Source organism: Rhinatrema bivittatum, chromosome 1 (genome assembly GCF_901001135.1).
Source record: "Rhinatrema bivittatum chromosome 1, aRhiBiv1.1, whole genome shotgun sequence".
NCBI classification, from domain to species: Eukaryota; Metazoa; Chordata; class Amphibia; order Gymnophiona; family Rhinatrematidae; genus Rhinatrema; species Rhinatrema bivittatum.
The window spans coordinates 507,206,581-507,220,702 of NC_042615.1; the positions used below are offsets into that span (position 1 = coordinate 507,206,581).

Here is a 14,122-nt window from a genome sequence, read left to right on the forward strand (position 1 = left end):
CCTCCAAATGCTGAGCCTCATAGAACGATGCTTTGGCTTTTTCACAGGGATGAGAGATCCGGTTTAATTTTACAGACCTTGAAGGCCCTTGGTTGTGAGGAGACCTTGCCAACAATGGCTAAGGATCTTCAGAAGAACCCTGTCATGGTTAGCTTGCGCAAGGCAATTGCATGAGGCTGTCCAGGAGCTGATAGATTTGGAATGGAGCATAACTGAGGCTAATTTTAAAGGAGGTTGCTCTTTAGCAAGATTGTATCCTATGGATCCTAAAGCTAAGGAGCAGCTCTGGTTTCCCAAAATGGACACCTTGGTCTCCGTGGTGACAAAGTGGACCACCATGCTCAAGATCGGAAGATTGAGGCAATTTTGAAGCAGGCCTTTGAAGCGAAGGCCATTAACATAGGTAGGCAAGACTATTCGCTTGCTGACACACTCTTCCCCCCCCCCCCCCCCCCCCCCCCCCCCCGGTACAAAAGACAAACTCGAAATTTTGGCTTAAACATTGGGCTGCAGTTTATTTCATAACTTAACCTGAGCCCTTAACCTTTTAACAATAAGTCAAAACCTCCCCCCCAACCCCTTCCTCCTCCCCCTTCTTCTTCCGGTACTTCTCTTACCACCTCATCCCAATGGTAAGACACTTCTTCACCCCTTTCCACTTACCCCGCCACGGCTCCAGCGAGGGTAAGTTTGCGGCCAGAGCATCGCCCCCCACCTTGCTCATCGGCCATCCTGTGTAGCAGCCCCAAACTACACAAGATTCACCCCCCCCCCCCAACAATGTCCTTTATAAACACATACAATTATAACTTAGGGCTCGGGTTTCTGCCACCAACAGAGGCAACCTGCTTGCCTCTGTTCCCCCACTGCGGCCGCTTACATCATTTTAATTTGTTGCTCAAAACCTTCCTGTATTGCTAAATTAAATAAATCTGTGCCCACCTCTGACAAATGCACACCATCTCTTACAAACAAACCCTCTAAAATTTCCCAAGACCAATCATGATGTACCCAAAACCCCCCCCTGCCCCGTCATCCACTTTCCAATTTGCCTATTTAATTTTTTAACTTCTCTTTTCCACAGTGGTGTCCTATGATTCCGGATCCGAACAATGATGTCTGACCAACCCACCTTTGTACCAGGCATCGCATTCATGAGGCATGCTAAATCTTTCCTCATGATTGCCACCAACTCCCTGCACGAAAACTCCCCTATGTCATTGCCCCCCAAGTGGATGATCATCACCCTTGGACAGCCAAGGGTGAGCTCCCCCCATTTCATACCCCCTTTGAAAAACCATTGGACTTTCCACTTCCTGATGTCCAACTCCAAGTTCGTTCCATAAGGACGCTTCTCTGCCCTACGATATGCCCTGCGAACAAAGGAATGGCCCACGACCCAAGCACATTCCACGACTCCAACCACCCCATTCGACTCTGCAAAAGAAAAAAATGCCATTACTCCCGCATCCTTCCTCTCCCCCAACCCTTCCCTTTACTTTCTCACGTAGTATCTAAATGTTTTCGACCTCCAACGCCCTATAGATTGAATCTGCGCGCAGTTAAACCCTAACTCCGCTGCTGTCGTAGCCGCACCAATCCTAAATGAATGCGAGGTAAAGCATTCCTTCTCCCATCCTAATCTTCGCACCACCATTTTCAAAACAGTAGAAAATTGAAAGATGGTCACTGGAGACCCATTCGCATGCACTAAAAACAATCCCCTTCTGTGTGGCCTCACGCTTACAAATTCTTGCACTGTTTGTACCGGACATACACTTACATCCTTCGCTGGGACTAACGATATCCATTGACCCTTGCCTTTCTGATCCGTTTTAAGACTTGTGAATACACAATGACACTCGTCTTTCATACACCCATACCCTATGTGCCTGCAATCCCGCCTCTGTGCTTGTCAAAGAACTAGCTACCAGCTCACTCTAAAAGCTCCAAAAAAGGCAAGAACAAATGCTGTTCTAAAGAGCAGGGTTTCATACTGAGACCAACAAACCTTCCCTAATTGTTCAACTATCACTAATAAATCCACGTACCTAATGGGCCGCCTTCTGTCAACGACCCTTCCCCCATCTCTTCCCCAACCCCCTAACACCTGCTTGACTAAGAAACTCTCCATCGGATTACCCCACCCTCCCAATTTCTGAAAGAAAGAGAACCAAACTAACTGCGAGCGCACTGATGCCAGCGAATAACCAGTACTTTTAGCCCACAATATGAATTGAACCATGGCATATTCATTTACCGGTCCCCTTCTCCAACTCAATTGTTCTAACTATCGCGACACTACTCCCCTGTCCGCTGCATATGCTTTCCAAGTGGCCGGTGCCACGGATTTCTGTATTAAGTTCCACATCTCCTCAATCCCAGCTGCCATAGATGCTCCAGGAATGCCTCTCCCTTCAAGCTCGCCAAGGGAGCCATCTTTCGAAAGACATCCCACTTGACACAAGTATACGACGTATAAATGCCCTACCCATAGGGATAACTCTACAGGCAAAATTTAGAGACCCAATTAATGACTGGATCTGCTTTAACGTAACCTTTTTTGAGCCTCGCACCAACCTCACCAACTCTCAGTTTATCTAGTTTTTCAGCTGGTAAACGCGATTGCATGGCTTCTGAATCTAACTCTATACCCAAAAAAGTTATCCGAGAAACCGGCCCCTCTGTTTTATCTACCGCAATAGGAACTCCTAACTGTCTGCATATTTCCAAAAAACTATTCAACTGGACCTGACATACTCTGGAGTTCTTAGGTCCAATGAACAAAAAATCATCTAAATAATGCAATATTTCCTGGTGCCCAGTAACCTTCATTGTCACCCACTGTAAAAAAAAAAGTGCTAAACGCTTCAAAAAAGGCACAAGAAATTGCACAACCCATGGGCAAGCAACAATCTATAAAATAATCTCCTTCAAAAACAAAACCCAGCAACGGAAAGCTGTCTGGGTGAATAGGCAATAAATGAAATGCTGCTTCTATATCCGCTTTGGCCAACAGGGCCCCTGTCCCCGCCACCCTTACCAACGCTACTGCCTCGTCAAATGACGCATACTTAACCGAACAAGCCTCTCTTGGAATAAAATCGTTGACCGATGCACTGGGAGGATGGGATAAATTCAAAATCAATCTGAACTTTCCTGAGGCTTTCTTAGGTATCACAGCTAAGGGAGACACGTGCATGAGTTCGAAAGGCTTAGCCTCAAAAGGACCCGCCACCCTACCTGCTTTCAGTTCAGATTGAATCTTCTCTCGAGCCACCTCCGCTCTCTTCACTACTGACCTGGCATTACCCAACTTGCCACCTCCACCCGGACCTGTATATGGGATGCAGAAACCCTCACTAAAACCAACCCTTAAAAAAATTTGCTTTTTCAACATCTGGATAGCACTGCAACCATTTGAGTAAAACTGATAAATTAACTGGTGAATCCGCTTTACAGCACCACCTCTCACGGCTCTCCTCCCTTGCCTGACCCTGTACTCTTGACCCTGCGGGCATTTTGTTGCGGGATGCGCTCCTCCACATGTTGCGCACACATGCCTGAATTTGCATTCGGGAAAAAGGCATGTGAGCTTGTTGTAACGCCAACATACATCGGATACTTTACCTGCCCCCAAACCCCCTCCCTCCAACATTTTGCTGCTCCCTTGCCCTCGAAAGGAACTTCCTTTTCCTACACTCGCCGCACTTCCTACACCAGGACCGCCGACAGCACCTACTGCTCCTCCTGTTTTACCCTCTTTCTCAGTCTTCTGCGTCATCTGAGTTAACCACAGGTGTATATCCTGAGAACCCCAGGACATAAACCTGTTTCCTGCCATCTTATCTCTAAATTTCTCATCATAATTGAGCCAAGCCCAACCAGAATAATCTTTAAAAGCTCCTAAAATGCTGTCAGCATATGACAACAATGACCCATACTGGGAGGGATCGAAATGCCCTACCACGCTGGCCAACCTAAGAAATCCCCCTCATCCAGTTAACCACATTCTTGGATATTTTGGGGCCCGTCCCCTTTCTTTTACCCTTCTTCTTAGCCTTCTTGCTGTCCTTACATCCTCCCCGTCTGCCTTCTAATAATTTAAAAATATCAACATATTTTCTTTTACGTATTCTCTTCACTAATCGCTTGGGAACCTCTTCCCACAATTCCATTAAGGATGCTAACGCAGGGTGCCCCATATCCTGCCTAGGTCCCTCTTCTAAAACTGTTCTCTGGACCGGACCTCGCTCACTAGAACTAGAGGATGAGGAGGAACTGGTACTGGGGCTCCTATGTTTCTTTTTCCTGGATTTCTCTTTTACAGCCCCTTCTGCCCCTTGATTACCTGTCCCTAGTCCTTCTGCGCTGCTCACTGACACCTTTGCAGTTTGTCCCTCCTTCCCCTGTCCGCTGGCTCTTGTTGCTGCAGGTCCAACTGGGAAGGCTGTTTCCCTGTACGTACCCGGATCAGTCCAGACACCTGGGTTGTGACTCCGCACCAGCAGATGGAGACAGAGCAAGACCTGTCGGGCTCCCTACATATAGTAAGGTGCCACCCACAGCCCCTCAGTCACTCTGTCTCCAGCAGATGGGGCAGGTCCACCCTCAGTCTCTGGGATCCCTGGGTAGAGATAGTTAGTCAGGGATATGGTAGAGTTGTAAAAAAAAAAAAAAAAAAAAAAGGAAAGAGAAGAGGTAAAAGTACTGAAGAAGAAGAAAGAAGAGTCTCCCTCGGTGTGGAAGCCTCCCAGGGGGGGTTGCAAAGTTCTGAGGGGACCATCCCCCCCTGGTTGAGGCCGCTGCTGAGGGTCGAGGACCCAGCCTGGTTCTGGCAGCAGCGTCGGGGGTGACACCGGGGAGCCCGGTTCACTCACCCCCGCTGGGAGCAGAAGATTCAGGACCCTGGCCAGCGGTGTTAAGTAAAAAAAAAAAAAAAAAAAAAAAAAAAGTTTTATTTCGGTCTTTGTTTTCTAGCCACGCCGACTCTCTCGTCCGTCTGTGCTATGCGGGAAGGGGTCGGGTGGCTGCGGCGAGTGGTCCCTGAGTTTTTTTCTTTTGTATCTCTTGCTTCTCTCTTCGGGCGGCGCCGAGGACCACGCAGGCCGAAGGGGACGGTTTTGCCGTGCGCGCGGCTCGGCACGTACACGGGTCTCACGCGAGGGGTTTTCTGCAACTTGCATTTCGGGCGGTGAAGGATCGTCAGGGGGCCGCTCTCGGACGGTACGATCGCCGCCGCACGCCGGACATTGTGAGGGCAGCAGGGCTGAGCCGTTCCCGCTCAGTGCAGGAACGGCGGCCATTTTGGAAGGCATCAGGGAGGTCTCGCGGAAGGCAGCCGGTAATGGCGGCCAGCCTCCCGCGCCTTCCCCTCAACGAGCCCCCGGGGAGGAAGCCCCGGGGGGTGGTCCGGTTCGCCAGAGGAACGGAGTATGGAGGAGACAGAGGCCTCATTTTCATCGGACTTCGCTCTGTTTAATAAAAAAAAAAAAAAAAAAAGACTCAGAAGGCATCGAGGGCTGTGGAGGGTTGCTCACAGCCCCGGAAGCGGACGGCTAGGGATAGGTCCCGCCAAGACACGCCTAGCGAGAAGCCGCCGCAGCGGGGAATCCAGCAAGACTCAGACACGGAGTCTACCTCCTCGGAGGAGGGGGAGCCGGACGCAGGGGTCCCAGGAGGGACCGACGTCCCCGGCGGAGAAGGCCCAGTTCAGCCGGGAGCCGGCAAGGGGGCGCAGGCGGCGGATGGTGAGGATCCGAAGGTCGTCCGCCTGTTCCGGAGAGACGAACTGGCGCCCCTCATTCCGGCCATTCTCAGGGAGCTCGGGGTGGACGCTACACCGTCCCGGCCGGGGGCCAAAATGGACCCGGTGTTGTTGGGCCTGACTGGTCCGATAGTAGCGTTTTCCGTTCCACTTCTCAGCGTCAGACGTCCTATTCAGGGAATGGGATTCCCCGGAGCTGGGCCTGAAAGTAAGTAAGGCCATGGACAAGCTGTACCCGCTACCAGAGGAGATGCTGGAACTCCTTCGTCTTCCGAGGGTGAATGCGGCGGTATCGAAGAGGTCCACGATACCCGTCACAGGAGCCACGGCCCTAAAGGATTTTCAGGATGGAAAGCTGGAGGTGCAGCTTAAAAAAGGTTGTCTCTCGGCCCTGGGAGTCCAGCCGGCTATTTGTAGTAATTTGCCCTACGGGCCGGGCTGTGCGGGGCTCAGATGCTCCAGGCGAATGAAGGTCTCTCTCGGAGGAGGAATTGACGCAGGCAGATCACCTGGAGGCAGTGATCACTTACAGCGCAAATGCTCTGTATAACTGGCTGCGGACGTCGGCTAGGACCATGGTGTTGGCGGTATCCGCGCGTTGTCTCCTCTGGCTTCGGAATTGGGCAGCTGATGGGTCGTCTAAGGCCCACCTGGGATCGTTGCCGTTTAAAGGGAAATTATCCTTTGGCAAACAGCTAGACGACTTGATGCAGTCGCAGCTAGACGACTTGATGCAGTCGCTCGGAGTGAACAAGGCTTTCAAGTTACCGGAGGACAGGCCCAGGACGCGGACTTCCTTCACTTCTAGGAACAGTTTTCGGGGGACTAGACGTCAGCATCCGCAGAGATCGGCCGGGGGCCTCCTACCACTCCGGTTCATCTAGGCCAGCCTCGTGGACTCAGTCCTTTCGAGGGTAGAGGTTCGGGAGGCAAGGTGGCCCCTCCTCTGTATCCGGGGCCTAAGTCTAACCAATGAATCGGAGGGTCCATTCCTCGCGGCAGCCTCCGGAAGTCGTGCCAAACGTGGGAGCCAGGTTAGCACTGTTCTTCGAGGAATGGACCAAGATAACATCGGACCAGTGGGTCCTAAGCGTGATAAGTCAAGGTTACGTTTTTAATTTTTGCACGAACTCCGGCCGACAAGTTTCTCGTGTCCCCTTGCAAGGGGTTGGTAAAGTGCTCAGCGGTAAGAACTGGAAGACCTAGGCGCCATTGCTCCCGTGCCACTGAGCCAGCAAAGATGGGGGCGGTACTCCATCTACTTCGTGGTACCGCAGAAGGAGGGCACGTTCAGACCAATCTTTGGAAGGGGTCAACCGGTGCCTTCGCGTTCCACGCTTCAAGTTGGACACTATTCGGTCGGTGATGGCCTCTGTTCGACCAGGCGAGTTTTCTAGCGTCACTAGACCTAACGGAGGCGTACCTGCATATCGGAATCCAGCCGTCTCGTCAGATTCCTGAGGTTCTGTATCCTGGGCAAACAGTTTCAGGGCAGAGCTCTCCCATTTGGTCTCGCTACTGCCCCGTGCACCTTCACCAAGGTCATGGTGGTGGTTGCAGCTCGGCTCCGGAGGGAGGGTTTTCTGGTACACCCGTACTTGGACGAGTGGTTCATCCGGGCCAATTCCGGACTCGTGTGTCGAAAGGTGGTTGATTAATCTAGCCAAGAGCCGTCTGGATCCCACCCAGAGGTTGGAGTAACTGGGGGCGCTGTTCGACACGATGAGGGGCAGGGTCTCCCTGTTCCAGGAGAGAGTGAGCAAGCTCAGTCAAGTGAGGCGCCTGTTGTCTCTGCGTTGTCCGCAGGTGTGCGATTGCCGGATGGTCTTGGGCTCCATGGCATCATCTAGCCTTGATCCCTGGGATTTTGCTCATCTGCGACCGTTGCAATCAGCTTTACTCTTCCGTTGGAAATCGGCGTCCAAAGAATTTCATCTCCCGCTTCCGCTCATGGACCAGGCCAGGTCCAGCCCATAGTGGTGGCCTCTCTTCGATTATCTCACCTGCGGGGTGTCACTGCTCATGCCAATTGAACAATGGTCAGGACAGACGCCAGTCTCTCTGGGTGGGGAGCAGTCTGTCTGGGACGCTCGGTGCAGGGACAGCGGTCCAGGAGGCAGTCCCAATGGTCCATCAATCGCTTGGAGACCAGGGCAGTGACGCTAGCGCTACAAGCCTTCAGCCCGTTGATTCGGGGGAAGGCGGCCCGGGTCCTATCGGACAATGCCACCACGGTGGCCTACATCAAGCGTCAAGGCGGAACAAGGAGTCAGCTAGTGGCGGAGGAGGCCCGCCGCTTGCTGTGCGGGGCGGAACAATCTCAGCAACATTGCGGCGTCTCACATCGCCAGAAGCGACAATGTCCAAGCGGACTTCCTCAGCCGCCATCGTCTGGACCCAGGAGAGTGGGAGTTTGCCGGACGTGACCTATCGTCTCTTTGCAAGCCACACATGGACCTGGTGGCCAACACTCAGAACGCAAAGGCTCCGTGGTCTTCCGCCGGCGGAGAGAGCAAGGGGCAGCAGGTGTCGATGCGCTGATGCTTCCCTGACCTAGGGACGTGTTGCTGTATGTGTTTCCTCCTTGGCCCCTGATAGGCGGGGTGCTTCGGCGAATAGTGTTACACTCGGCAGAGGTGATTCTGGTAGCCCCAGAGTGGCATCGATGGCCTTGGTTCGCAGATCTTCTCCAGCTAGAAGCAGTACCTCCTCTTCGGTTCACGGCGACGCGACACGCCTCCATCAAGGGCCCGTCTGTTGGAGAATGCGGATCCCTTTTGTCTCGCGGCTTGATTTGAGAGGAGACGTCTAAGGGACACGGGACATTCGGATGTGGTGGTTACCACTTTGTTGAGAGCTAGGAAACAGTCTACGTCCTTAGCCTACGTTCAGGTTTGGGCGGTATTTGAGGTCTGGTGCGCTACTCGCAAGGTGAGCCCTATCGTGTCGTCCGTGCCCGAGGTCCTTGCCTTTCTTCAGGAGGGTCTATCGAAAGGGCTGTCCTGTAGTACCCTTAGAGTCCGGGTAGCAGCGCTCGGTTGCCTCAGAGGTAAGGTGCAAGGAATGTCCTTGGCACTCCTCCCGGATGTGGCGCGTTTCCTTCGGGGAGCTAAACTTCTACGCCCACCGGTGCGACTTCCTTGCCGGCTTGGATCCAAACTTCTGCGCCCGTCGGTGCGACATCCTTGTTCGTCTTGGTACCTAAACTGGATTCTTTCCGCTCTGTGCGCGGCGCCGTTCGAACTTTTGAAACGGGCAATCCTAAAGGATCTTACTTTAGAGACGGTTTTCCTCATTGCTATCGTGTCGGAGAGACGAGTTTCCGAGCTACAGGCTCTGTCTTGCAAGGTGCAGTTCTTAAGGATCTCTGATTCAGGGGTTCCTTGAGGACTGTTCCTTTCTTTTCTCCCGAAGGGGGTGTCTGCGTTTTCATTTGAACCAGCCTATCGAGCTTCTGGCCTTTTCCGGGCGTTGATCGTCTATGGAAGGGGACAAACGACTTGAGAACACTTGGTGTCCGCAGCATTCTTCTCCGTTACCTGGAGGTTACGAATCGGGAGCGTACGAATCCTTTTCGGGTCTCATATCACCTGTTTGTCTGGGCGGAAGCCTCTCAGGTATCCCCGCAGGAAATTTGCAGGGCGGCGACTTGGAAGTCGTTACATAGACATTACCGTCTTGATGTCCGGGCTACTGATTCAGGGGGTTTTGGAGAGAGTGAGTACTCTGAGCGGGACTCTCTGGTCCCACCCTCGGTAATTAGCTCTGGTACATCCCAGGTATCTGGACTGATCCGGGTACGTACAGGGAAAGGAAAATTAGTTTCTTACCTGATAATTTTCGTTCCTGTAGTACCACGGATCAGTCCAGGCTCCCGCCCGGGTATGCACTGAAGTAACTGAGAGTCCGCTCGGTTGGATTCATGTTTTATCTTGTGGAAGTTGGTCTTGTACCGTTCGCCCTTGAGTCTGGCGGTTCTGTTCCAGCTGGGGGTAGTTTGAATTGGTTTCTAAAGAACTGTGTAGTTAGTTAGTCTGACAGTTCAATTTGCTTTGACAATACGTAAGACTGAGGGGCTGTGGGTGGCACCTTACTATATGTAGGGAGCCCGACAGGTCTTGCTCTGTCTCCATCTGCTGGTGCGGAGTCACAACCTAGGTGTCTGGACTGATCCGTGGTACTACAGGAACGAAAATTATCAGGTAAGAAACTAATTTTCCTATCTCTCCACGCTTCCTGCCTCGAAGTACTAGGAAATACCTCCTCAGACGCACCTAGTAAGGAAAAAGCAGTCCTGTCCTCTCCTCCCCTCCTCCCTTTATCCTTCTCTCCAGCCCCTCTACCTCTGTCTTCATTTTCTATCCATCACTGTGCCATCCCCTCCTCCACTGCTCTCCTCCCCTGCACTCTGAGTTTCTTTGAAAATCCCAGCCGCTCCCCTCCCATCTTGCATCTCTATCTCTCCCTCTGAACCTATCACTCCACCCCGCTTCACTGACTCCTTCTACCCCTCCCCTTCCGAATCTAGCTTCAACAAAATGCCCTAATATATCTGCAATGAACTCAGCCTGCAACTTCCTACCGCCCATCTCAGTATCCTCTCTTATCCTATTGCTGCTACTATCCTCAAAACTGCCACACCCCCTAATGCAAATTCCCTGCCCTCTGCTGATACCAGGTACAGATCTACCTCTCATGTCCTTTTTCTTTCCTTCACTCTTAGCACCCCTTGTGCTCTGTTGTAATCCAGCTGCCTTACCAACACTCTGACTAGAGGCACCCCTCCCCCTCCCCTTCCGACAACCTGCATTCTCTGGCAATCTCCGTTCACTAAGCCTGCCTGTAACTCTCTCCTTGCCCCTCCTTCCCCTCAACTTGCCTCGACCCCTCCCTTCCTCCCAGCCTCGTTGTATCTCCGGAGGTAAGCCACTGCCAGCCGTACTTTCCGGGGTGTTAAAAGCAGGAAACTGCCAGAAAAAAGATCCTGTTCCCTTCCCCCCTCTCTCTCCCCTCCTCTGACCTGGGAGAACCGCCCTGCAAAAACTCAGAGGGAGGCATTGAGAGAAATTTCTTCTATCTCTGCTGCAGTGGAACCAGGGGAAGGGGGAGCCTCTCCTCCCCTGTTCGTGCCTGCAAACACCTCCTCGGATTCCGGGCCACTCTCGCCTGAGTCGGAGGCTCCCCCGGGGCCAGGAGGCGCTGGGCAACAAAAGCGCGACGAAAGCGGCAGGAGGTCCGAAAGCGGAGAAGAGCGATAGGCATGGGGCAAAGGCCGTCTGCGACCGTCACTATCTGCCGCGTCACACCTACCCCTGGACACAGGCTCCCTCTTGCCGGCCGGCACCTCACGATCCTGGCCTGTGATGTCCATCGCCTCCTCCATCGTCCCTTGAGCCGCGCTCTCCTTATTTTTCTTCATGCTAACTACTCTGCCTAAACCAGGTAACACCCTGCTTTTGCCGGCAACAACCACAGCAACGGCACAAAAAGCAAGCGCTGCCTTTTGCCTCGCTGCTCCCGGTTAACTGAGGCACCAACGGAAAAAGGCGCCAGAAATGTTTATCCCCCGTAACCAATGGAGAAGCAGCGATTCAAACTGCTGCTGTCTCCATGGGTTACGGCCCCCCCCCCCCCGTTAACCCTCAGCTCCTCTGCTTGCTCCTTGTTATCTTTCACAGTGTGAGACGAGCTCACGCTGCTTCTCTGAATCTCCATATCTCCGCTTGCTGTTGTATGGTGGCAAGGGCTGGGTTACAGGAGGCCCAGGAAGCTTTGGGAAAGAATGGTCCATACCTGGACCCAGGAGCTGCCTTCCTGGCAGATGCCAGCTATGATTTGGCACATACAGGGGCTCATGGGGTGGCTTCAGTGATTGCAGCCTGAAGACTCCTTTGGCTGCGAAACTGGTCTGCTGATAATGTTTCAAAATCGAACCTTGCCAAATCGCCTTTTAAGGGGCACTTGTTGTTTGGGGAGGAGTTAAAGAAGATGGTGAATTGGTGGGAGGAGTCGAAATTTCTTCGGTTACCAGAGGATAGGAAGTCAACTCCCTGGTTTTCTCAGATGAAGGGGTGATTTTGGAGCTCTTGGCGTTTTTTCTCTACCAGAGGTTCAAGTACTTAGAGGTCCCTTTCGGGCACAGAGCCCAAGTAAACACGGCACCTCTGGATCCGGAACTCTTCAATCCTCCCAATGAAGTTTTACATAAGAAATTGCCATGCTGGGTCAGACCAACGGTCCATCAAGCCCAGCATCCTGTTTCCAACAGAGGCTAAACCAGGCCACAAGAACCTGGAAATTACCCAAACACTAAGAAGATCCCATGCTACTGATGCAATTAATAGTGGTGGCTATTCCCTAACTAAACTTGATTAATAGCCATTAATGGACTTCTCCACCAAGAACTTATCCAAACCTTTTTTGAACCCAGCTACACTAAATGCATTAACCACATCCTTTGGCAACAAATTCCAGAGCTTTATTGTGCGTTGAGTGAGAGAGAATTTTCTCCGATTAGTCTTAAATGTGCTACTTGCTAACTTCATGGAATGCCCCCTAGTCCTTCTATTATTCGGAAGTGTAAATAACTGATTCACATCTACTCGTTCAAGACCTTTCATGATCTTAAAGACCTCTATCATATCCCCACTCAGCCGTCTCTTCTCCAAGATGAACAGCCCTAACCTCTTCAGCCTTTCCTCAAGGGGAGCTGTTCCATCCCCTTTATCATTTTGGTTGCCCTTCTCTGTACCTTCTCCATCGCAACTATATCTTTTTTGAGATGCAGCGACCAGAATTGTACACAGTATTCAAGGTGCGGTCTCACCATGGAGCGATATAGAGGCATCATGACTTTTTCCGTTTTATTAACCATTCTCTTCCTAATAATTCCTAACATTCTGTTTTCTTTTTTGACTGCTGCAGCACACTGAGCCGACTATTTTAAAGTATTATCCACTATGATGCCTAGATCTTTTTCCTGGCTGGTAGCTCCTAATATGGAACCTAACATCGTGTAACTACAGCAAGGGTTATGTTTCCCTATATGTAACACCTTGCACTTCTCCACATTAAATTTTGTCTGCCATTTGCATGCCCAATCTTCCAATCTTGCAAGGTCCTCCTGTAATGTATCACAATCCGCTTGTGATTTAACTACTCTGAATAATTTTGTATCATCTGCAAATTTGATAACCTCACTCCTCATATTCCTTTCCAGCTCATTTATATATATATATATATATATATATATATATATATATATATATATATATATATATATATATATATTGAAAAGCACTGGTCCAAGTACAGATCCCTGAGGCACTCCACTGTTTACCCTTTTCCACTGAGAAAATTGACCATTTAATCCTACTCTGTTTCCTGTCTTTTAACCAGTTTGTAATCATGAAAAGACATCACCTCCTATCCCATGATTTTTTAGTTTTCTTAGAAGCCTCTCATGAGGGAATTTGTCAAACGCCTTCTGAAAATCCACCTTTATCCACATGTTTATTAACCCCTTCAAAAAAATGAAGCAGATTTGTTATGCAAGACTTCCCTTGGGAGTCCATCCTCTGGTTCTGGAAAGAAGCAGACGACTGTCTCAATTTTATTGGAGGTGGACCCACATCACTTCCAACCAGTGGATTTTGGAAGTGGTGCACGACAGGTATGCCTTGGAACTTATCTATCCTCTCTCAGACGCTTTTATGGTTTCCTCCTGCAACTCTGTGGTAAAGAGTTCAGCAGTCCAGTCCACGTTGCAGTAGCTGCTCGCTCTGAAGGCTGTTCCAGTTCCACAGAGTGCTATTCTATTTACTTTGTGGTTCCTAAGAAAGAGGGCTCGTTTCAACTTATTCTAGATCTCAATGGGGTCAATCAAGCCCTTCAGGTTACCAATTTTCAGATGGAAACATTAAGATCAGTGATCTTGGTGGTGCAGAAGGGAGAATTTCTTACTTCTCTGGACCTCTCAGAGCCTTACCTGTATATTCCGTTTCGCAAGCAGCATCAGTGCTATTTGCAATTTGCAGTATTAGGTTGGCACTTCCAGTTTCAAGCATTGCCCTTCGGCTTGGCCATGGCACCCAGGACATTTTCCTAAAGTGATGGTATTTGTAGCCGTGGCCCTCAGGACATTCTCGTTCACCTGTACTTTGATGACTGGTTAATCAGAGCCAAGTGGTGTTGAGCAGGGTGGTTCAGTTGTTACAGCATCTGGGACGATTACCGAATTTAGCCAAGAGTAATCTTGAGCCATCTCAGGTTCTGGAGTACCTGGGCATCTGGTTTGATACAGCTCAAGGCAAAGTGTTTCTTCTGGAGTCCCGCATCCAGAAGATCTGGGGTCAG

General features: G+C 50.9%; 1 protein-coding gene across 4 annotated transcripts in view; it reads left to right on the forward strand.

Annotated features, from left to right (window-relative positions):
* SUV39H1 (suppressor of variegation 3-9 homolog 1) overlaps positions 1-14,122 on the forward strand; it is a 133,504-nt gene that overhangs the window by 72,470 nt on the left and 46,912 nt on the right. Inside the window, exon 6 of one of the 4 annotated variants that reach the window (XM_029610987.1) lies at positions 1,085-1,582. The exons of the other annotated variants lie outside the window; for them this stretch is intronic. Coding sequence (XP_029466847.1) covers positions 1,085-1,116 — 32 coding nt within the window. The 3' untranslated portion in view covers positions 1,117-1,582. Of the gene's footprint in view, positions 1-1,084; positions 1,583-14,122 lie in introns of those variants that run through there. 4 annotated transcript variants of the gene reach the window in all.